Genomic DNA, 24,455 nt, shown 5'->3' on the forward strand with positions numbered 1-24,455 from the left:
GTTCACTTCACCCTGATAGCGCCACCTTCAGGCCAGATTCTCCTCTTACATTGCATCATATTGATGTATTTGTGTAGTTTTTGATGTTTCCTGTCTCATCTTTTTACACCAGCAGAGCAAGCACAGTGAAGTCTGCAGGGACCATTCTGGACGACATTGGCAACATGTTCGACGACCTGGCTGACCAACTGGATGCCATGTTGGACTGAAGACCTTTTATAAAAACAATCACGATATCCACCTTCAACCTCAGGAAGTGAAACAGGAAGAGAAGCAGGAGACCGCTGGAGCAGTTTCTCTGCTCTGAGCTGCACAGTCAGACCCTTGTCTCCTCTCTCAGCCTGGAACACCAGCACTTAATCTTCACTGTGCTTCCAAAACCAAACTTTCAAACTGGGACCTTCTCTCACATTTCTGACTGACGGCTGACCTGGTTTCTGTTCTGAAGCTGGAACAGAACTCTCTCTGTCTTTAAGGAGCATGAACCAAACAAAGACTCATACATTGGAGTGGCTTATTGTGAGGAGAAACTCCCGAGTAGATTATTATATTACTGTTAAACACTAATATTGTAACATTAAGTTTTATTTTGTGACATTGTAAAGCTGAAGTCACATGATATCCAGCTTCTGTTCTAGCAGCCTTACAGCAAACCCACTGTCACTTTGTGAAAGAGTGAAACATGTTCCTGACAAAGACGTTTGATACTATTTAAAACATGTGCAGTCTGTTATTTTCTGACAAAGGTGTGCACAGCAGCACCATCAGCTGACAGGAAACACTAACCACTCTAAACATGAGCCAACATTAGCTCTTCCAGCTAAACTGTGCTAACAGGGCAGCTAGTGTTGTTGAGGTTTTTATTTAATCGACATCTAGCAGCCGTCATTGTGCCATTAGCTCTGTTATCTCAGCTTTCTCTCTTGGTAATTTAGATGTTCTTCATCTTTTGCTCCAGCAAGTTTTTTAAAATAAAAAGCTGTAAAAAGCTTCTGTTTAGCATCTTTCAGCTAAGTATCCAGACACTCAGGAATCATAAAAGACCATAACAGAGCTAAAAGAGAGTGAAGACCGAACATACAAACACTGTAAGTATGTTCACACGGTATAATAGCAGCCAGTGTAAAGTTCTGAGGTGATCAGAACTTTTTAACGCAAACATCACTTTAATTTCTTGGTGGGAAAAAAACGTTGATGATCCATCCATGTGATCAGAAGGTGTTTGGGAACCAGAGTTTTAACCCTTTTTTTTATTATTACTGAACCATTTTGTTGCTGCTGGAACAAAAACCTGGATGTTCTCATTTGACTCTTGGACTCTCTATGTACTGCGTCAGTTCATTTCAAATGACCTTTGTAATATTTAAAGAAATCTATTTTATACCAAGCAATCTTAACCACATGTAGTCAGTCTTCCTGTGTAAGTGTGTGTGTGCGTGTGTTGTTAAAAGCTGATCTTTTGTACTTAATGTGTGTGTGTGTGTGTGTGTGTGAACAAACCTGCTCATCGTGTTGTTTACACAAAGGGAAGAGACGCATGTTCAGCTCATTTATCAGTGTGTGTACAGTGGAAGATGGCGTATCACATGTCAATTATATACATACTATTTTTTGATATTCATTTTAGCCAAATTAGTATTTAAATTAGATCTAAATATGTATATTGTACACTAGAGGTATATACAGGAGCACATATTCAACCAAAGGTCTGTACAGATGTTCCTCAGATATTTTCACAAATGTTTCCTGAGCTGTTTGTTCTCTCTGTTACTGTAAGATGTTTATGAAATGTTGTGTCCAGCCTGCAGCGCACGGATGAAGCATGCCGTGGCTCTATGTGTATCATTTGTGATGAAGATTGTTAACCCCTGTGTGTCTGTTGTGCACCTCCTCCACACTGTCCTGCTTGCAGTATATATGTGAGATATTAAATGCCTAAATGAAGAAAAGTTTTACAGAATCAAAGTCGATTTTCATCCTGCGTGTGGATTTATCCGTTAATTCTAACAAAATGCTTCATTAGAGGTGAAGCAGTGTCTTTGTGAAGTAGTCGCAGGATGTCACCAGCAGCTGTCTTTTTCTGTATTCCAGTATTGTCCAGCAGAGGGCGCCATCATTATTTATACTAAGATAATACATTAAAAATTTAAATCTGAACACCCTCTAAACAATGTAATCAGTCGAAGCGTGGCGGTGGAGCTGGATAAATGAGTGTGTGTGCTGCTGCTTTAGTATTTCTCTTTCGTTCTTTGTTTCTGTCTCGGCTGTATTGTTTGTTTAACCATTAAATATCTATAATATTACCCTGATTGTGTGTGTGTTTAAATAAATGACTGCATTGAAATACGATTTAAATAAAATTACAAGGTTGTACAACTTTATTTTATTCTCTCGCTTTAACCATTGCCACGCCGTGTTGTCTGTCTGTGTATCTGTGTCGGTGAACTGTTCTTTAACTTCTGTTCTTGTGGCTTTTTGTGACCAGCTTTGTAAAACATGCTGATGCACTCAAGTAACAACCACATGGTTTGAGGAGTTTTCAAGATCATAATATTGAGAAAATACTGTTATAGGCCTACATTACATTACTCGTAATAATATGCGGGGAAAAGTCGTTATAATGTTGGTAATCCAAGAAAATAAAGTCATAATATTACCAGAATAAAGTCCGATAACCAGAGTCTATAGCAGCCTGCTGACTGGTAATATTCTATAAAACCGCTGTTTGTCTTTGTGTTTTTTTGTTTAGTGGTCTGGATTCTGCAGGTGTGTGTGCCGGGGTGCTCTTGTCGGGTTTACTGTCAGCGAGGCTGCAGCCCCGGACCCTCTGACCGTCAGCTGCTCCTCCTCTGACGCAGAGGTCGGGAAACCACGTGAGGGCTGCTCGGTGTTTTCCGGGATCACCGTGGAGCCACACCCCCCTACTTTACAGCATAATTGCGTGTCTTTGTAGGATCGCTCCCACAGAGTTTTCAGCAGCTCTACCTGCGTCACAGAGTCCGGACCTATACGTGAGGGGACATCAAACCATCTGTCTGCCTGCAGAACCGAACCGAACAGGGCCGCACAGCGACGAGGTAAGATCCAGGAGCTCTGCAGCAGAACTCCCTTTAGAAATGTCAAAGTTTGAAATCTTCACATTCAGCAGAGACGATTTCTGCTCAACAGAACCGAACAGAAGCTGATTCATGAATAATTAGTAGAAGACCTTTTAATCGGCGTGTTTGATTCAACTCATCGCCTCATTTATCCATTTGATCCTCCAGCAGAAATGTAAGAAGTTGCCAGTAAGTCAATGACTGGGTGCACTTGGTGCTTTTTAAATGATTCCCGGACTCATCTCAGCGTCCTATAAAGTCTCTTAATTTATGCCATTGAACTTGGTGCCACTCTCTAACAGCGACGGTGTCTTTAAATCCTCTGTATTTGCAATGGGCTTTGGTTTGGGAGTTGTCTCCATGACAAGTCAGGTCCCTTTAAACCAGGAAGCGCAGCCCAAGCAGGCCTGAGATCCAGGAAGCAGTCCTTAGTTAAATTATAGAGAACAGAGCTGCCACCAAGCCGCAGCTGTTCCACAGGAGCCTCCTCAGGCTTTCAATACCTCCTACCATTCTCCTGTAGTTGCACAGTGTCTCTCAATAATCAGAATGTTTTGAAGCCATCATCTGTAATGAAACTGAGCATCAGGAGCTATTTAATTGGAACCAAACCTGATCAACAGACAAACAAAGATCTTTACATTGGATCAGCAGGAATGAGCTGATCCTTAATAAATAACTGAGATTAGCTGATTGGTTTTATTGATTAATGCTCAGTTTAGCTGTTGCTGAGTAAAGGCCTATTTCAAAAGATCAATGAGCTGCAGCTACTGGTGTGTCTTACATGATAATACATGATGAGGATGAATTAATGAGGTCGTTTCAAAATAAAAGTCTGCTTCGTGCAGGGTCGTTGAGCTCAGTGTTCAGCAGAACTCATAAATAATATAAATTCATAATTAAATTTTACATTATTTAAATGTTTATAATTATATGGGTTTTTTCTCTGTCTCTCGTCAGGACAGTTATGTCTTTTTATGATCTTGAGTGTTCCTATAGAGACTTTGGCCCCGGGGCCGCCGGGATTCCTACGGCCCAGGTCACATGAGTGTCTTAGCTGTATCACTTGATAAAAATGTCAATACACGTATTTACCCACAGTGCTGCTTTGCTTTCTATTGAACTTTGAATGGTAGAAAGGTTCCTAATTTTGTGTGGTATTTTATTTTGAAATCATGTTGCCACAAAAACAATAAAAACGTGTTTTCTTCAGGACTTGTTTTCTTGTGTTTCCAGTGTGTTTTTATTCACTTCTTCTTCTGTGTGTTTTCAGGAAACCACGTTCCAGATATGGAGACATCAATCATCCGGATCCCTCCTCATCACTACATCCATGTGCTCGACCAGAACACCAACATTGCTCGGGTGGAGATCGGACCACTGACATATATCCGCCAGGACAATGAGAGGTCTGAGAAGGGTCACAGTCAGGACCACCTCTAAAGTCGCATGTTAATTCTCACTCCGACCTGAATAATGTTAAATCTTCTTTTTCTTCCTCAGAGTGCTTTTTTCACCGGTACGGATGGTCATGGTGCCGCCTCGCCACTACTGTGTGGTGGCGAACCCTGTGGCCCGTGACGACGATCACCAAGTCCTCTTTGACCAGTCAGGCCAGGCCAAGCTCCGGCATGCTGACCTGGAGATCCGCCTGACGCGGGACCCGTTCCCCCTTTACCCTGGAGAGGAGCTCCAGCAGGTCAGCCCATGTCCTTTACACAGGATTATGTTTTTATTTCCACACAAACAGTTGTTGGTGAGATGACGCACTGTGTTTTTTCTGTCAGGACGTGACCCCGCTGCAGATCGTCTTTCCGGACACGGCTCTGCGTCTGCAGGCTCTGCTGGACTTTGAGGTGGAAGGAGGAGAGAAGAGAGTGGCTGGAGATGAGTGGCTGTTTGAAGGACCAGGTGGGATTTTAATATTCTTCAAATATTCTCATTTTCAGCAATTCGGAGCAAATCATTCATGGAATTTTCTTTGGTAAATGCAATTCTGTTTCAGGGACCTACATCCCCAGGAAGGAGGTGGTGGTGCTGGAGACCATTAAGGCCACAGTGATCCGAGAGAACCAGGCCATCAGGCTGAGAGCTCGCAAGGAGGGCAAGGACAGAGGAGGGGTCCAGAGAGTCACAGGTAACATGCAGCCTCAAACACTGAAAACCAAATCTGAATCTTTAACAAAGCTCCTTTTTCCCCACATGCACACACATGTTTGACTGACTTGTTCCTGTGTTCAGGTGAGGAGTGGCTTGTCAGTAAAGTGGGGGCGTACCTGCCAGGAGCCCATGAAGAGGTTGTTGACATCGTCAACGCTTTCATCCTGACTGACAAGGTGAAAAAAAGCAACTCTTAATTTTATATCTAGTTGTATTTTTATGAGCAACTTGTTTCACATGGGAACTCTTCACTGCATCCTCAGAAAGCGCTGCACGTTCGCGCCCTGCGGCCCTTCAAAGATGCCGGTGGACGAGACCGTCGCACCGGGGAGGAGTGGCTGGTCACCATGGCTGACAGGGAGGCGCACATCCCCTCTGTGTCGGAGGAGGTGGTGGGGGTGGTGGATGTGACCACCTTGAGCAGCAGGCAGTACTGTGTGATTCTGGACCCGGTCGGACATGACGGTAAACCTCAGCTGGGCAAGAAGAGGGTGGTGAAGGTAAGGTGTCATGGAGGCTTCAGGCCGAGTGTAAATTTGACTGTTTTATCTGTAATAAGTGAATATTAACTTTTTCTGTTCATATGTCTTCTTTTCCTGTCAGGGCGAGCTCTCATTCTTCCTGCAGCCAGGAGAACTCCTTGAAAATGGCATCCAGGATGTGTACGTGCTGTCAGAGGAGGAGGGTCTGGTGCTGCGAGCTGTGGAGGCCTTCAACGACGTGGACCAGGTGAGATCTGGAGAATTTGCTGTTGTGATCTTCACTGTTATCCTGTTTCTTTGCCGTGTGTGTGGCATTTGATCACATTTGAGTAATCAACAATTAAATTAGGTTTATTGACCCCGAGTGTAACAAATAGATCAGTGTACAGAACCCAGCTGTGTCCTGCTCCTGCCAGAGAGCTTGGTCTTCCTGGATAGACATGTGTGCTGATGTCACACTTCTCTGTGATTGCCTCAGAGTATTTCTTCATCTTCATCAAGCCCTTTGCACCTACATTCATGCAATAGCAGGCGTGCCTGGAAAACGCCCAAATACCACAGTCTGTTGTTGAGCTTCAAACATCAAGACAAATGTTTTGAGACATAAAGAAACTTCTGCTGCCTGTTTGTGCAAATATTTCCCTACACTTCTGCTGGAATGTAGTTTGTGTAGGAGTATAGAAGTCATGCCTTGTCAGAAATCCCGTGCTTGGCCTGTGAAACCAGTTGATCGGAGAAAAGATTAGAAAAGCAAACTTTGTGCTGGCACACCTCTGTAAAAAGACAAACGACCACTGATAAATGAGCACAGATCTTTGTGAGGGAGGTATGTAGTTAAGGGTGCGACTGTGTGGTTGAAAGGTGAGTCAAGAGTTCTTTAACGAGGGGATTTGTCAAATGGATAATAAATGCCTCAGGGTGAGGTCAGTGGACAAAGAAGCAGAATTACAATAGGAGAGTCTGTCCTTTACTGCTTCATCTTTTCTTCCTAACCTGGCTAACCCATAGCCCCCTTCTCTTCTTCCTCTGCCCCCTCTTCCTCCATCCTCTGATTTCTCCTCCTTTATTTCTTCACTTTATGTTCCCATCATGTTATTGGATGTTTATTTTTACTCAGTGCTCCTCTCCAGTCCCTTCTACCCCTCCGCCTCTTCCTTCTCCTCCTCAATGCATCGCCACGTTAACCCTTTTCTCCGTCCTCCTCCTGTCTCTCCCCCGTTCTCTCTGCCAGCAAGAGGAAGAGGAGGAGCAAGAGGGGGAAGACGAACGGGCCAAGCGCTCGAGGAGGAGTGGTATTCTTCGTCGCCCCGGAGATCGCTGGATGCTGCGGGGCCCTATCGAATACGTCCCTCCTGCCACTGTTGAGGTGGTCCTGAAGAGAGAGGCCATCCCACTGGACGAGAACGAGGGCATCTACGTCAGGGACATAAAAACTGGAAAGGTACAAATTACAGAACTTAGCATGGATCCTGCAAATTGTCCATCATTTTATTTCAGCCATTTTTTGTCTGGTTTTAAAGCGAGTTAAAATGCTGGTGGTAGCGTGGGATTATGCAATTTGTTAATACTTTAGTTGTTGTGGTAACTGACTTCAGCACAATGTCCGGCCTCTCAGGTGCGAGCAGTGATTGGTCACACCTACATGCTGACTCACGATGAGGAGTTATGGCAGAAGGTGCTTCCCCCAAATGTTGAGGCCCTGCTGACTTCACTTGTCGACCCTCTAGCTGATCGCTCAGACCGCACCCGGTCTGCACAGGGAGAGCCAAGAGACAAGACCAAGGTGGTCTCGTACAGGGTCCCACACAACGGCGCCGTTCAGGTGTATGACTACAGAGAGAAGAAGGCCAGGTGGGGCTCCCGTGCTACAGAATGTGTGAGGTTAAATGAATTAGCTGAACTGATGAGGGTCCTGTTGCACCTGCAGGGTGGTGTTTGGGCCGGAGATGGTGATGCTGGGACCCGATGAGCAGTTCACCGTGCTGTCGCTGTCTGGAGACAAACCAAAGAGGCCCAACGTCATCAAGTCTGTGTGCCTCCTGCTGGGGCCAGACTTCTGCACCGACATCATCACCATCGAGACAGCCGACCATGCCCGCCTGCAGCTACAGCTCTCCTACAACTGGTAACACTACACACAGTTCACACTACACAACAATGACCCACCACTGTGTCTGCAGTTTCACTTGATTTTTGTAGTCAAAGAAATGTAAACTTTTGAGCAGTATAACATTTAGACAAATACACATAAAAAGAAGACATAGTAGACATGCTTGAGGTCTCTGCACAAACCCACAAAATGATATACAAACTAAACACTATTGTCACTATTTAATGAATTAGACAACTCTACATGGAGGTCGGTGAGAAAGAACTTGAAATACAAATTGTCCTCAAACCTACAGAGACAGATTTCTGTCTCCTATCTGACGGCCTGCTCACTGACTGTGGTCCATCCTTCTCTTCCTCTTCAGGCACTTTGATGTGAAATCTCCAGCAGACGCTGCTGATGCAACAGCTCTGTTTTCAGTCCCTGACTTTGTTGGAGACGCCTGTAAAGCCATCGCCTCACGGATCAGAGGAGCCGTCGCCTCTGTGCAGTTTGATGACTTCCACAAGGTTCGTGCTTCAGTGTCAGAGAAATAGTGTCTTGTAAACAGCATATGCACAATATTCATCATCATCAGTTTGAGGCTGGGGTCGGGATGCGTGCTTCTTATTTGTCCATCCAGATCTGCTATAGCTGAAGCATTTCTCTGTCATGCCCTGTGAGTTTGAATCTGAACAGTCCAAGATGTCCTCTGTCCTCAGAACTCCAACCGGATCATCTGTTCAGCCGTGTTTGGATTTGATGAGAAGATGTCTTTGCGTCCGAGCCTTCGCTTCAATCAGAACAATCTGGTGATCAGCAGCGTAGACATCCAGTCTGTGGAGCCTGTCGACCAGAGGACACGAGACGCCCTGCAGAAGAGCGTCCAGCTGGCCATCGAGATCACCACCAACTCTCAGGAGGCAGCTGCAAGGTCTGCAACACAACACAGACACACACACAGTGAGAGGCTTTCATTCAGCATCATAATATTTTCTCTGTCTGCAGACATGAGGCAGAGCGTCTGGAGCAGGAGGCTCGGGGTAAGCTTGAGAGACAGAAAATCACTGACCAGGCCGAGGCTGAGAGAGCCAGGAAGGAGCTGCTGGAGCTGGAAGCCCTCAGGTGACTGTGTTAACTGGTGAAGCTCCAGTTTTTTTCCCCATTCCAGATTAATACTAGACCCAAAAAACAAGCAGACAAAACTTCAGCAACATTTTAAAAAAACAAAAACAGGAGGTGTACATGCATTGGTACCATCAAAATAACTTCACTTCCACTTCATTGTCTTTAACCTGTGAATCTGTGTCTCAGTGCTGCTGTGGAGAGTACAGGAGCTGCAAAGGCTGAAGCTCAGTCTCGGGCAGAGGCAGCTCGTATTCAGGGAGAGGCAGCTGTCAACGAGGCCAAACTGAAGGCTGAAGCTCAGAAGATTGAGGCGGTATGTTCACACCTTCCTCTTCCTCTACTGCTGTTTCTTCTCCTACTAACACTACTACAAGTGAGGAAAGCAGACAGAGAAGAGCTTTGACTAATCCTATCCGCACCACTTCTTTCACAATTCCTCATACTACTCCTGCTCATCATTATCTAGCTCAAGTCCTCATCATGAATGCATAAATATATACATATATAAACAATCCTCTGCATGTTTAGGAGGCAGAGCTGCTGCGGTTGGCGAAGGCTCGTGAGCAGGAGCTGAACTATAAGAAGGAGATGGACCGTCTAGAGGTGGAGAAACAGGAGCGTTTGGGTGAGATAGAGAGTCAGCGCTTCGGGCAGCTGATGGAGAGTCTGGGCAAAGACACCCTGAAGGAGCTGGCCAGAGCTGGACCTGAGCTGCAGGTACTGTATTGTACTGTATAAAGAATTTAAAATGCATGTTTTAATAAGAGTTTCTGCTAATCATTAGCAGAGTGTAGCATTTGAAACTTACATCATACGTTTTCTCTCCTCCAGGTGAAGATGCTCCAGGCTCTTGGGCTCAAGTCCACCCTCATTACAGATGGGTCCTCTCCCATCAACCTCTTCACCACAGCCAACGGCCTTCTGGGGGCACTGCCAGGTCAGGGCCAGGGCCAGTGAGGAAGAGGAGGGACAAACGTCTATAAGTATACCTCAGCAGCTGCTTGTTTTTCCTAGAAGAATGATTTTAAATGCACCTACTTTCCTGCCAACATTTTAACAATGCTGGAATTTAAACAAAGTGCCCTCAAGCTTGTAGCAGAGAAAAATCTTTCCAGCACTAAGAATTGGCTTTGTCTTAGAAAAGCAATACTGACGTATATGTGAAGCTATATAGGGTTTAGGGAAAACAGAAGTCAGATATTTTACTCTTTGACAGACGCTACAGTGAGTCTGTGCCTACAAATAATGATTGTTTACTCCTGTGCTCTCTTAGCCAAAGATTTCTGTTTCTGCTTTGCACTACTGAACATCCACTTAAAGAAATGAGCAGATACAACAAATGGGAAACAAATGGGATTGCCCGTCTGCCTTTCTTTGCCTTACAAAGTGCTGATGTTCCTATAAGAACTCTATGCTGGAAGTTGTACTGTTGGACTCCTACCTGAAGTTTTGTTATTTTAACAATGACAGCTGTTTGAAGCAACATTAAAAACTGACATACTTGTACTTTACTGAGTATTGTGTGTTTTTAACATCACTACATATGCCTCAGGGAAACATTAAATAACACTAACAGTCGGCAGAATCATTTCAGAAATGCAGTGAATTTCCTGGGCTGACATTAAGGGCAATGACACCTGCAGAGGATAAATGTTTTTGTTGTAAAACACCCTCTGATTTTTGTCATTTATCAATCAGAGTACTTTAAAAAGCCAATATCAGTTTAGACAGTGATAAAACAATTATTAAATGACCAAGTAAGAGTGAATACTCAATTGACATTGATAACAAAAACAACACTTACCACATTCCATGCAGACTTCAGATGTCATGTTCTGTCAAACGGTCCAAGTTCACTATGAATTAAAACAGAGAAGCAAAACATTTGAGACACTGGAGAAACAGTTTACAATTAATTAGATATCAAAATGTTTGTAACTTAATTAGATTTCACCAACACACCCTATGGATAAAGGCCAAACTGATGCAGAATCTGATCCGATGCTGCTTTAAATCATCATTTGTTGTAGACTTTAACAATCAGTCTTGAGCTTAACAAAGTCATCTGTGTGTATGAACTATAACCCAGACTTTACATTCTAGATTCTGCAGCAGACCACTAGGTGGCGCTCCCAGATTTCTAATAGAAAACAACTGATATCTGCTGCTGCGGATCAGTCTGTGTCAGGAAACATTTCCAGCTGTTTTAAGCTACATAAATCTTGATTAAAAGTTGCTCATTTAGCCCCCTCATTACATCTACTGTGCTTTACTGAAAGTGTTAATTAAAAACAGCTTTTTTTTCTGCAAAATGCAAATAAATGTAAAAACATATCAGAGGAAAGCTCATTATTCAAACGATTCAAAGTGTGGTGTGCTTAATGTGCAGGAGAAGCTGACAAGCACCATGAACCTGAATATTTAGGAGCTACATGTCCTGCTGGTGCGAGCCGTCATTAGGACTGGACTGTTATCACAGGGGACATCAGGACAGACAGAACTGCAGCCAAGTAGTTTCAGATCAGGCAGAAGAGGTGGCTCCTGTTTAACTCAATTCATCGATCACATAATTCAATCACAGGACTCTAATGAAATCCCTCAAGGTTGACTGTAACTCTCTCCAACTGTCTCCTCTCATATATTTTTCTCTTTATCTTCTGTAATCTGCCTATCAGTTCTCTCTGTCCCTCGCTGCTGAGGTTCTGACCTCCACGCAGGACCTGTCAGTAAACCAGCCAGTCTGTGTTACAATAAAGCCCTTCAAGTGTGAATGAGTCCACCCAGACTGAACTCAGTTCTTGACATAAGACAGTGAACGTTGCACCTTCACACACTCAGCACATGTTTCCTGAGTGATAACACACCTTAGCAGCACTGCACCACTTCTCACAGCATCATCTACAACATCGTTGGTATCAACATTAGCTTTTCTCTGTGGTGCTGATAACCGTTTGTAGAAGATAAAAACTGCAGCATGCACACAGACTTGTAATGACTTTCAGTGAATTACAAGACAAGGTGTAAAGAAATGGACATCACTCTGAGAAGACTGAACAAGTCCCATCAACAGATTACCTCTAAAATCTGACTAAATGTTTTTTTAAAAGTAATTTTCGTTTGCTGACAAACTTAACACATTATCCAAAAAAAATCCTATCAGTAAATCAATCACTACTGTCACCTTGCTGTGGCCCTGAAGGCTGGTAAAGGTCAAAGGTGACGCAGCAAAATACCAAGAAAACACTGCTGCAGTATTTTTTTAAAAAAAATTAAGAAAAACGGGGGAAAACAAATAATTGTAAGCAGAGGTATATTTAATACATTCTTTGATAGACAAGATTTCAAAACTACATGGTGATTGATGATTTTTATTTCTAACTAACATATTAAAAATCCCTTCCTAAAAAATAAATTATTTTAACAAAAATTAAATACTATAATATGTATTAAACTCAATGTTTAAAATTTACAATTTTTGTAAAACAATTCACAGGAGATGTATCTGCCATCTAGGCTGTGTATATCAAGCTAGTCCTACACGTTTACAGAAAGTAGCCTTTATTGATGGGTTGCCACGTCTTATTTGTAGACTGATATATATATATAGATATGTAGACATATATATATATATATATATATATATATATATATATATATATATGTATATAGTACTACACAGGACATACAAAGGCCTTGTTGCCGCATGTTCCATGTGTTATTTCGCGTTGTTGCAGCAACTCCTTAAACTACGAGCACTAAAGTACTTCTTCTCAAAAAGCACGGCTAGCTGTAGTTATCAACGAACTACGAATGTTCTCCTGTACTCACCTGTTAATGAAATGTGAACCTGAGGAGCTCGAAAGCAGAAAGCTAGCGATGAACAGCGCGCCGCCATCAGCATGACGCCATGACCGTGGTTGTTTGTGTGCTTCCGATTCTACAAATCTCGCAAGAATTCAGCTGCAGCACCAGATTGGAAAAACCCGTAAGCCACGCCCCCTTTTTAATCCGTAATGCAGTGAGGTGTCCCCCAACTAAATGTTCTTTTAACCTTAGAGACAGGTTTAGTGTTGTTAGTACAGTTGTATAGTACAGTTGAATTAATTATTTTTATTATTATTTATTATTAGTTATTTTGGCAATATTTTAACACCCTGTGTCCTCACACACTGATTTACTGCGCTATTAGTCTGACAGAGGGAGTCTTCACAATCATCTATTTTGAGACATATTTTGAAAGGTTGTCACACACAAGCCATTTAAATGACCAAATATGGAATTTGTTTCACTGTGTCACCCACAGTTTGTCCTCTTTAAGGCTCCTGTAAATGAAATTCCACCACCCAGCAGGACAGAGGTACATTCATTCCTCCATCACAGTGTGCTTACAGTCACCTTACTCCCAGCCTGCTCCTCCTCCTCCTCCTCCCCTGCTGCTCTTCTACCCCCCACCTAGCTGCATTATGACACACCGCCTCACCCCCTCCTCCAGCCTCCATCAATGTTCATCTCTGTCTTTTCTCTGGGTGTGTGGTTCCTTGTCCACCTTTGTTTCCTCCTGCAGACCAACATTTATCTTCATCACGTTGACTTTTCACATCTGTGCATTTTGTACAAACACTTTTCCATTTTGCTTTCTCTGCTCTTTGTCTCAGGTTTACTGCACACTGATCATCTTTGCTGCACCTCCTTCCCCTCCCTCCCCTGTCCTCAGACTTTCTCCTCGTCCTTCTCGGTCTCTCCTCCTGTTATCCTCAGTGGCGGACTCTCTTAATAATTTATAAGAATCTAAAATTCAAACGAAGATGAGAGCGAGAGAGAGAGAGAGAGAGAGAGATCTTTCATTAACACTGAAGAACCAGACCTCTCTCTCTCTCCCCCATCCCAGCATTTCACTCCCTTGTCGACGGTTGCCGTGACAACCTGCTCTCGCCCTAGAAACAGGTTGCAAGAAATGAAGCCTCATTATGTCTCTCACTCCTCCCTCTCTGCCTTAATTTGTTTTAGAATATATTTATAAAACCACAGAATGGAGCATGAAGGGGAAACAATGCCCCCAGTTTTCTTTATACAGGTGTTAAAATCACTGAATACTGACACCATAATAATAATAATCAATATTTAGATTTATGGATTCAATGTGCTTCTAATGACATGTAACTTAACTCAAGTTGAAGTGAGGAAACTGGACTAGTAGAGTTTTCTTGAAATTCATCAACTTGATTAAAGAAATATTAAAATCAAAACTATGACTTCAATTTTAAAATATTTTACAAGGAAAGATCATAATTATGATGTATTATCTCATCCATTTCTATATTTGTACTGACACTCGGTTAGTCATATGATTTCTAGACAGCCGTGACTCAGCTTCCTGTAACAAGTGAGTGAACAAAATTAAGAATTAATGTCTGCTCACTCCCAACACTGTAAAAGCATTAGCGCTGAGGAGGATTCATGAGCCCACAGACCATCACAGTTTGTATTTAACTGGGATTTAATCAAATACTCAACATCAGTTGTCAAGATCAACAGTGTCTTGGAATAATGTATTGTGTACACCCATAGTCATTCTGTATGCTCCATAAAAGCAGTCAATTTAAGGCATGCACAGGCACAGAGAGTCTCATGTCAGGAGATAGCAATCAATAATAAGAGAGGAACATAATAAAGTTGTTGACGGACGGTCTACTCATGCTTACAATGTCCCCCACATGTCATTTTTAAAAACAAAAGCAAGCAGGCAGCAGGTTATACTGAGCGTTACAAACAGTAGATTATCATGTGAATACAAAAGAGATCCAGAGAATGACAATAGAAATATAAAAAATACAAAGATCGGGTGTTAAAAGTTTACAAAAGAAGAAGAAAAACGTCAAACAAGAGCAAAAACAACTGACGACCGGTGCATTGAAAAGATTGAAAGTGGACATTGAATGAACTGGCCTTCACTAAATACAGCAGCTACACAGCATGTACAGTAGACTGTGTTCTAAATGAGAAGTTCTCAGGAAGATTTTCAGCATTTCAAAATAAACTTACAGAAAAACTCTGTGCACTGACTAGAACAGTGTCTGCAGAAAGTAACATCATGCACACGAGTCGGTGTTAAATCATGCTCTAACAGGCAACCGCTTCATTAACCAAACTATTTCATTTCGGCAGCAATAATGTATTTGTGTTTGCCGAGCACATGCTGGGCTCTCTGCATTTTATTCTCAGACCTACTGAAATTTAAATGCATGCTAACAACCTTTATTTATTTATTTATTTATTGCGCAAACTCTTGTTGAAAGGCAAATTTGCAGCAGGCTAGAGAGCTAGCTAACAGTTAGCTTCTACTTTCATGGTTTGTGCTAAGCTAGGCTTATCACATTCTAAACTTTAAGATCAATTTCAAAATAATTTTAAAATAAATACTTGATATGCTGGTTTAACATGTAATAATACTACACTGTAATGTAAATACCGACAACACGTTTTTGAATACGAATTCGAATGCAGAACTTACATACTAATGTAATGTGTTCGTTTTGAGGCTCTTGTTGGGATGCTCAGTATCTAAAAGCTAACACCACCTGCATTGGGTGTTTGTGCTAAGCTAGTTCTTATATTTTGAATATTTCAAAGTAATTGAAGTGCCATGATTGTTAAATTGACGAGCTAACATCACCATCTGTGAAGCCAAAATATTTTCCAACATTATTTTTTTGTCAGTGTTGCAGGTATAATGGAACATCTAACATACAACCCCTCAGGATAACAAGGCACTCTCTGTTCACAAAATCCAGCCTAAAATTTGAAAAATGTCTTATACTGTAAACTGTGTATTTATTTTAACATTGATAAATGCCTCTGCTGATTACTAAAATCTTCCTCTGAACTTTCCATTCGTCAGTGTAAGACAGTTGGATTCTGATAGGGCAGTTTTCTGCGTAGACACACACTGTAGTAGTTGTTCTATTTACACATGTGCCAGTGGAATCAGAGATGAATGACTTTGTGGGTCTGTGGGGGTCTCACACAATCAAAACCCTGCAAGTTAATGTTATAAGAGCAAAACACAAACAGAAGCACAGGAGATTTAACAGTCAGTTTAAAGATGACACAATGTGAGGCGCAGCTGATAAAACACTGTAGGCAACTCTGAGAGGTAGCGCAAGCCATAGAGTCCATATAAAAACCATGTACGAGTACACTACCACAGCAAAAATAAAGCTAGCATTCATACTGACATCGAGCTGGGACGGGGTTTTTTCTCCATTGCATAATGTGATTAGTAAACAGGCATGCTACATACAGTACAAGAGTCGGTGGAGTGAAGGTGTGAAATGGACACAGGTGACCTTATGCTGCAATCAGGTTGTATGAGAAATCTTTGTAAAAACGTGTTTCTGATTTTTAGGTAGACCATCACTGACGGATTATTCTACTAAATTAAATGTAAACGTGTTGTCAGTGTCCAGTTTGACATGAATGCAGCATTATTAGACCCTAATCGCCTCCTCCTCCACCCGAGGCTGCCCTCACCTGACCTCACCTCTTCACTCTGATTGGTCATACAAGTCACTGCTTTGCTCCTTAAAGCCAAACTTCATCCTCACAGCAGCTGGAAAATTAGCATTTGCGCGCCAAGGGGATCACCGATATTATTTATTTACAAAGTGCTACTCAGTTAGCTGTTGAGCTAAATGAGGCTACAGTCATATGTAAAAGCATTACATCATAAATACTGTAAACATGCACAGGGTATAGGAGATAAACAGCTATTTTAGATACATAACAACACTTTTTATCCTCAGTTACCCTGAAGCAATCTGTCCACAAAGTGTCTGTTTGTGCGCACACGTTTCATCCTGAAAAGTGAAAGCTGTTCTGTGCTGGTTGGCACGCACCTTGATGTTTGGCACAGCATCACTCTGAGGCCGTGAAAGCTGAGAGAATGCTGACTAGACAAGGACGAGATGAACGCTGTGAGAGGTTTTCGATGTAAACATCGCCCGGGTAATAAGCCGGTTAACTGGGGGAAAAACTGTCACATTATAGACATTATAGGTAGAGGTGCCACTAATGCACAACCAGTCAGTCAAATTTGAGATATGTTTGTTTTTTATGTAATAATACTGAAGTTTTTGTGGTCCAAGATGTTACCAGATCAGATTTACTGTTGCACGGTGTTAAATAAATATGAAAAAAGTGACAAGATTATTTATAAAGTTAGGCCATATACTAAATACGATGCTCCAACATGTAATAATCATAATATTTGGACAAGCTTCAATCCAAATGTGCACAATTTAATCAAAATGTCCCCATACAACTCTTATTATAAAAATAAATGTGTGTCTGACCAGATATCCAGAAACTTTGGAACAGAAGAAATATTTAATTCTCAGTGAAAGCTGTCAAAGAAAGTCCAGGAAGTGCTTCCAAGAATCCAATCATTGCTAAGAAGGAGTCAAGATGCATAACCTGGAGATCAGAGAGGTTAATCTGAGACTGTCCATTAAGTGTAAAGGCTGCGGTCAGACATAATAAATATGTACGATTAGATCTGAGGGATTCAGTTACATCCAGACAACCACAGCTCAGCATCCAGCACACTCTGCCTTACAGACTTTTGGTGATTTTATAGATGTTAGTGGTGTAGCTGCTTAAAACTTGACTATAGAATTTTAACTCTGTGTGTTCTACTGATGAAAGACATGCCGGATGAATGAAGCGAGTGTAACAGAAGCCAACACATATGTGTGATGAAAGAGTCCTCCACAGTCCTCTTCCACAGACGACTGCGTCTTTGTCCTTCTCCATCTTTTCTTCACAGTAAAAAGACACAGTTCACTTTGAACTATGACAGCAGCAGCAGCAGCATCTTCCAAGTTCTCTTTTTTTTTTGGCATCAAAACACGAAAACCACATCATCCGGTCTGCTCCCATTACCAGACCTCATTTAGAGATCAGAATAATCCCATTTCCACGGAGATGAATTTCCATTTCCATGACAACAGCATGCTCATCGATGGGAGAAGTGTGATGAGAGAAAGCGGTCTGAGGAGGAGACAACCTGCTACCACAGAATGAAGTGTGCATCTGCTGATCCATCCGTCTCTCCTACTCCAGATCAGGCGTCAGGGTGAGGATCAGGTCGGTTGTGCTGGAGGTAGAGCGTCAGGCAGACCATGCTCGTCGTGCAGCAAGAAACAACAGCCAAGAACAGAAATGGATTTTTACTTGTTTTTCATCCAGTGCAGGCGCTTGAGAAGGATAGTGCTTCAGGAACAGGAGGAGGGAGCGGCATCAAGTCGGTTTGCATGTGGTCGTGAAGTCAGTCTTGCTGGTTTTAATCAGGATTTTAATATCACTGGAGACAGACAGATATGAACATTTACAGCAGCAGTTTTATATCTTACCTTCAATAAGACACTTCAATCAATTCAATCCATTCTTGAATATCTTCTCAATATTTCCAGAATGAATTGAAGGCAGCTGTTACTCACATCCCCAGTTGAGGGCGATGGCTGCTGCGATGATGGCGATCCCTCCTAAAATGGAGACCACAGACAGCACCATGGCATTGCGGCCCAGACGACGAGCTCCATCAACGTTGCCTTGCTGCAGACTGTTTCGGGACTAAAGGGAAACAAGCGGACGAGAAACAACTGATCAGATCAGAAGTAACAGTCAATGACTATGTTGTCATTTCCTATCTGAATTGACTATATGTTAACCTAAAAAGTATTAATAGAGAAGACATGCTGCATGGTCCTGGGATATAGCTGGTATTTCTTCATCTTATGTAACAGTCGTACCATCACGGAGAAGGTGAGTGCTACAATGTTGACAGGCCACATTGGGCAGAAGCAGGACAGGATGGCGAGGATCAGGTAGTCCCTTGGTTTGGATCCGTCTACAGCGGCCTCTGTGATTGTGCTGGGCTGGCGGGTGAGCGAGGGCCTGGGAGAGCCCGCCGCCACCGAGCCGGACCGGCTGCCCAAGCGTGGCCGACCATTAGCGTGGCCGCCCGGCTTAGCATGCAGCTTGGGCGACACAGAGGACACTGTGGGAGACGAGTCCGCCCTCACAGGACCGATGCCATTACCTGGAGGACAGGAGATTTCAGAGAGGACTGAAAAAAAGCATTTAAATACAGCCTTTCCTCCATTTTGGATAGTCTAACACAGACCTGTTTTGTCTCAATACACTGACACAACCCAGCCTGATCATGGTACTGAGAGAACTCTTTGGGCCTCCAATCAAATTAAAGCTCCCTCTTTGGATCTTTCCAGTTTACACACTGTGACCTACAGTTTGGCAGCCAAATGTGAAGCATTCCGCCCACACAGCTAACCAGCTGGGTTGGTTCAGCCCTCCAGTTTGGGACCAACTAATACACTAGTAGTTATAATTGGACAATGTAATACACCAAATTGGAAGATAATCCATATTATTATACAAAAATAAGGCAGTTGACTCAGAGTGTATTTACTGGTCTCCATGTTGTCATTGATTACTGTCAGGTGGTCCATGGATATTCCCTCCTCATGACCATCCATTGCTGAGGGCAGGGTTTGCTCAGCGCTAGCTGGTTGAGAAGTCACAGCAGCTTCTCTGTCCGGCTGCGTGCTGATCGGCTGGTCTGGTTGCTGGGGCTCGGCCATGCTGCTGGACTGTTGGGCAGCACTGGGACTTGTGGCCATTGGAGTATTCAGATGAAGCGAAGTGCTGAAGAAAAGCGGACAGCAGGGATGGCTCTGAAAGTAATAGTGACAGATACAATCAGTCGAGATGATGCCTCACAAAGTCACTACCTGCCAGCTTTGATTAATAAACAGCTACTGGGCTTTACAACAAAGCATTAATAGACGAGCTTAAAAAACAGAATGTGAATTACAGAAGGAAACTTACATTTTCAGTTTGTTTGTTTTTTTTTGTGTTGCCTCCTAAACTAGGACAGTGACACAAGTGTCTTAGTAACACAATGGTGCAGCACCTGGGCACCATGTTTAGTGCAGAACATCATTAGCACAGGCTGCTATTCACTGGAAAGAAACACCACAACTTCCAAAAGCTGATTGGGGTTCTGAAAATCAGCTGAAGAACTCCCTCTAAAACAACTTCTAGTTGCTTTGAGTTATTTTCTGTTGTAAAAACTGCAAATTTCAGGCTGCAGTGCTGCTTCGATTGTTACCTAATAACTGCAGTGTTATTAAACGCAGCATCCCAGGAGTGAGTCAGGAGATTCAATAGTAGAGAGACAATATTAAAACCTCTGCGCTGTAATGAAAGAACATTATTGCATTTTTTTCTGCTTCGCTGTCAGAAGCAGCCGTCTCTTCCTGCAGTGGAAACTAAATCAGGCTGCACATGACAGCGAGGGTGGATGCCTGGAAGAGGCTACTGTGTTTGAATCAGAGATATTAAAGAACACAAAGCTGCATCTTCTTTGTTTTTTTTTTACAGATTGAAAGTAAAGTTTATCCTGACCGGCACATGTGAACATTCTTGTCCTTGGGAATAATGTTGAAGCTGCCATTAGAAGGACACCTTTAACTTTAGCTACTAAATCAACCTCTTTATATTGTTCAAATATATCAAATAATTATTCCAGGAGTCCGAGGCTGCTTTATATTCCCTTCTCTATAGCTGATCAATTGCATGATTGATCTACCGGCCTTGTGGTGTACAGAGGCGTTCGGTGATGTATGAGGTCTAAACTCATGCAGTGACCAATGGGACATAAAACAAATACAGACATACAGAGCTCATGTCCACCTACACAGAAGACCAGGAGCCAGAAACCTCAGCCGCAAGAAAATGTTGAGTCACTGGAATAAATCAACAATCTGAACCCACACAGATCTGTTTTATAAATATTTTCTTCTTCTTGCCCTTTTTGGAGAGACAGGATTAACATGTTCTGAGCTTTGCGACGCAATTTAACATTAAGTGACATCTGAACGTCACTCTGAGCAGAGAAGAGTTGAAATCATGTCTAGACTGAAGGGTTCTATAAGCAGGCAGGAAGTGATCACACCATCGGAGGATCAGTGCATTTCTCAGACAGAAAAGCAGCTTCGTCACAAGAACACAAGAGTTAAATCAGCAAAGGTTTCTTCAGATAGAGGCTGTCTGCTGTCTCAGAGGATGAGCAGCATCTATAAACTACTTCCCAGGATGGAAACAAGGACACAGTTGATGAAAGATCCCAGCGGTGTGTCAGGATACCAACAGGAGAGATCAGTCTAAACTCTGCAACCAGAACAGGCCACTTCAAGAGTTTCACATCCTCAGGAGCAGATTGCAGAAGTTATGCCATTATCAATGCTTTATAGGCTTTTATAGGCCTATATAACAGATTTACTTTCAATTGATCCTTTAAGAAAAGATCAGAGCTTCCTTTATTCCATCAATCTGGCATGTCACTGTGATCTGCTGTTTGATCAGCTGCTGGTACTCTATGAAGGCCACAGATCAATCATTCATTGATCTGAGTGACAGCCAGGAGGACGAGCTGCCTCTGAAAAGGCAGATTTGGGAGAGAGCACAGTAGTGTCACACGCTGGCTAAAGTAATGACCTGCCAGGACTCAATTGATTACTTCTACCGTTCCCCCCCTGAGGACCAAACGCTGCAGCGCTGCTCCGCTGACAAAAGCAGAGTGTGTTCTTACAGACCCACGCAGCAGATCACTGCACGTGTGTCCTGATGCAGTCAGAGGGGACTCAGGTTACAGGATACTTTAGCAAAAACACGTGAAATCCTTCAGCTTCAGACCTGGCTTCAGATGCCCTGTTAACATTTACACTGCATTCATTATGCAGAGATGGATGTGAACGATACATAGTTTACCTAAAAAATTCATGCAAGTAACATTCTGAGCTTTTTTAGAGTGAAAAGTTTCTCCTAAAAAGAAAATGTGTCATGAAAAATGAAACTTTCTGATATAAACTCAAGTATAAAGCAAATAAAAAGTTAGAAAATTTGAAAAATTGATTATTTTCCCTTTTATAGACATGTAGTCAGGTTGAAAGGCCGAATGAAACACCAAAGGATCATTGAAGGCATTTGGGGGTCTAAACAGCCAACTCCCACAGCAGTTCATCTGCTGTGGCTTTCCTTATGTTTTCAGTGGCAGGATTAGCGTCGGACAGTGAGGAGTCAGGGGAAAACCAACAGGAAGAGACAACCATTAAAGCCATCAGTCTGTTGTTTCAGCTCTGCAGCAGTAATGACTGCGTGCTCTGATGATGTTTTTTTCATGGTTAGACCATCAGTTAGCTGATGTGTTGAATTGATACAGAGTCTTTATTAAATACTGGCTAATGGCTGGTCCGTGTCATCCATTTTCATTTGATTTGTTTCAACCTAAAAGAAAATGATGATTTTTTTAAATGAAGATTTAGAGTACATGCACTCTAATGTAAATATTGTAAAAACCTAGAAATACAAATTAGTTGTGATCTTATATTATATATATTTTACTGAGTCTTTATTATTAGAAGTACAAATTGCTTCTCAAAGGTGTCCTCACATCTAACATCTTGGTGTTGGGAGGTGCTCAGGGTGGATGGATGGCTCTGATTAGACATCAGACTTCACCACAGAAGACTGCATTTTTCTGTTCATGTTGTATCTTATAGCCTTTTCCACCTATTTATTGTTGTAACTATAACAATACATTAAAAATAATAACTTATTTTAGTTGTCATTTTGTCCCTAAAGGCCGTAGGACAGCAGTAGGACAGAACTAACCCTGAAATTAATGTCTTTGTTTTTTCATCAAACTTTCAAACATAATCAGCACTTATACTCAACCTCCTCCCAAAGGGAATCTGAGTTTATATGTCATCTCCCTGCTGCCTCCTCAGCTTTCAATACAGATTTTAAGGGCAGCCATGTTGTTGCACCACACACTTTGAACCCCTGAAACCTATAGTAGAAAATAATGTTCCCCAAAGTTTCAGCTTTCAATCTGAAAATACAAAATTAGTCCGATTCTATAAAACAGACTACAAACCTGGAATCCTGTGAGGGGGGCAGAACCTGAAAACTGGGATGTGATGCCATGAAAGCAGCGTGACTCCAGCTATAATTTATACATGACTGACACACACACACGATGCAGGAACACACACTCGCCGTTAAAAATGCACCAAAGTCCTTCAGCCTCACAGGCAGACAAAGGATGAGAAAATCCATATGGAAGTGTAATGCAGCTGACACACCCACTGAGGCGGCAGCACATGCTTTACACACCAAACATGTATAATGAAAACCTTTTCCCTATACAGCAGACAATCAGCAGCAGCACTCACCTGGTCCTAGTCCACAGGAAGCAGCAGGGTGAGGTTCATTTTGTCACTGCAGGGGATACAGGAGGTACAGTCCACTAATGTAAGACGGAGCAGCAGGACTGGAAAATACAAATATGATATAAAATTGCAAGATGAAATCAAACACTCTTTTTTCTTTTAAAAAAAATGCTGGAATGGCTGCCACAGTGGGATGTGTTTGGTTTCTGATGATGCAGAGTGTTGCTGCAGCAGCGTTGTCTGTTCCACTGCAAGAAGTAAAGAGGAGGGAGGGGTGTGTGTGTGTGTGTGTGTGTGTGTAAAGGAGAGGCAGCACTTGCAGTACTGTGATTGCTCCTCTCTCCATCTACCCCACCACTGTCAAGTTCGCATAAATTAAAAAAAAAACGCAGGCACATATTTCAAAATAAAAGCTTTTGGGAGTTTTGGTGAAATACGCAAATATTTAATGATGTTTAAGATGCGGAATTTTCATTCATCAGTAGCAGTCTTTTATGAATGGGCCTAAATTTGGTTTGTCTAAATATAGTATAAGAAACATATAAAGTAAAAACAAAAGTCAATAAATGTGCAATAATAATAAAAAACTAAAACAAACTAGAGCTTGTGATTTTAAAATCGATTCTTACTATTGGATGTCACAGAGGCATTTAAATGCAAATACATTCCACATGAGTATTAGTCCTACAGCAGCAGTGTACAGATGATCTTATTTTGTAGGAAATGGGCTAACTTCCTGTATTGTCTTGGTGAACTTGCTGCGCGCCATCCTGCCAGGTTTCTGCTGACTGAGCACAATTCTAACAATGCACCACTACAACCTAGAACTAAGTGATACAGTTAACACATGCTCACACAGTTAACTTTAGTTAACACATTCAGAGTGAAGTTGGAGCTGATGTTTGCTTTGATCTTTGCTTTCACACGAAATACATTTTCAGGAACCACTAACTGCTTTTGAATTATTTTACTATACAAAACTCTAAAAGTGTTAAATTCTTTCTGGAAGTGTTATTTTCTTTCATTATATTTATAAATATAATTTTTCCAGGATTTTTTAGCTCATGTGCCATCACTGCCATCCAGTGTTTCAAATTAAGAACTGCAATATTGCATTGAGCCGCAGCAGTAAGTGATCAGAGTTAACCAACTTTGCTGCTTTAGAGAAATCAGCTTTGAACCATAT

At 42.2% G+C, this 24,455-nt stretch overlaps 3 protein-coding genes across 11 annotated transcripts in view; 2 read left to right on the plus strand and 1 right to left on the minus strand.

The window, feature by feature from the left end:
• The window catches only part of LOC114440015 (caskin-2-like), a 40,133-nt gene extending 37,833 nt beyond the window's left edge, over positions 1 to 2,300 (plus strand). For 7 of the 8 annotated variants that reach the window (XM_028412247.1, XM_028412249.1, XM_028412251.1 and 4 more), the window contains one exon: positions 113 to 2,300. In XM_028412247.1, the coding sequence (XP_028268048.1) occupies positions 113 to 209 (97 nt within the window). In that variant the 3' untranslated portion in view covers positions 210 to 2,300. The remainder of the gene's footprint in view (positions 1 to 112) is intronic. The other variant, XM_028412248.1, reaches the window with a different exon arrangement.
• Positions 2,301 to 2,909: 609 nt separating this feature from the next.
• On the plus strand, positions 2,910 to 10,463 carry mvp (major vault protein). Of its 2 annotated transcripts, XM_028412281.1 has the most exons (18): positions 2,910 to 3,077; positions 4,229 to 4,238; positions 4,369 to 4,507; positions 4,602 to 4,797; positions 4,886 to 5,009; positions 5,104 to 5,235; positions 5,340 to 5,434; positions 5,522 to 5,758; positions 5,862 to 5,987; positions 6,972 to 7,181; positions 7,356 to 7,591; positions 7,668 to 7,865; positions 8,215 to 8,359; positions 8,552 to 8,763; positions 8,838 to 8,954; positions 9,144 to 9,270; positions 9,486 to 9,674; positions 9,789 to 10,463. In XM_028412281.1, exons 3-18 carry the CDS (start codon positions 4,389 to 4,391, stop codon positions 9,912 to 9,914), a joined length of 2,589 nt encoding a protein of 862 aa, XP_028268082.1. In that variant the 5' UTR covers positions 2,910 to 3,077; positions 4,229 to 4,238; positions 4,369 to 4,388; the 3' UTR covers positions 9,915 to 10,463. The 2 variants fall into 2 exon arrangements, with proteins under 2 accessions (XP_028268082.1, XP_028268081.1); XM_028412280.1 differs by lacking the exon at positions 4,229 to 4,238 and having other exon boundaries at positions 4,372 to 4,507.
• Positions 10,464 to 14,547: 4,084 nt separating this feature from the next.
• On the minus strand, positions 14,548 to 23,505 carry LOC114440108 (trafficking regulator of GLUT4 1-like). The gene is made up of 5 exons (XM_028412399.1): positions 23,273 to 23,505; positions 19,444 to 19,708; positions 18,767 to 19,056; positions 18,455 to 18,587; positions 14,548 to 18,318 (listed from the first exon to the last, which is right to left on the minus strand). The coding sequence occupies exons 2-5, from the start codon at positions 19,652 to 19,654 to the stop codon at positions 18,302 to 18,304; spliced, it is 651 nt and encodes a 216-aa protein (XP_028268200.1). The 5' UTR covers positions 19,655 to 19,708; positions 23,273 to 23,505; the 3' UTR covers positions 14,548 to 18,301.
• Positions 23,506 to 24,455: the final 950 nt, after the last annotated feature.

The sequence above is a fragment of the Parambassis ranga genome, chromosome 8 (genome assembly GCF_900634625.1).
Source record: "Parambassis ranga chromosome 8, fParRan2.1, whole genome shotgun sequence".
NCBI lineage: Eukaryota > Metazoa > Chordata > Actinopteri > Ambassidae > Parambassis > Parambassis ranga.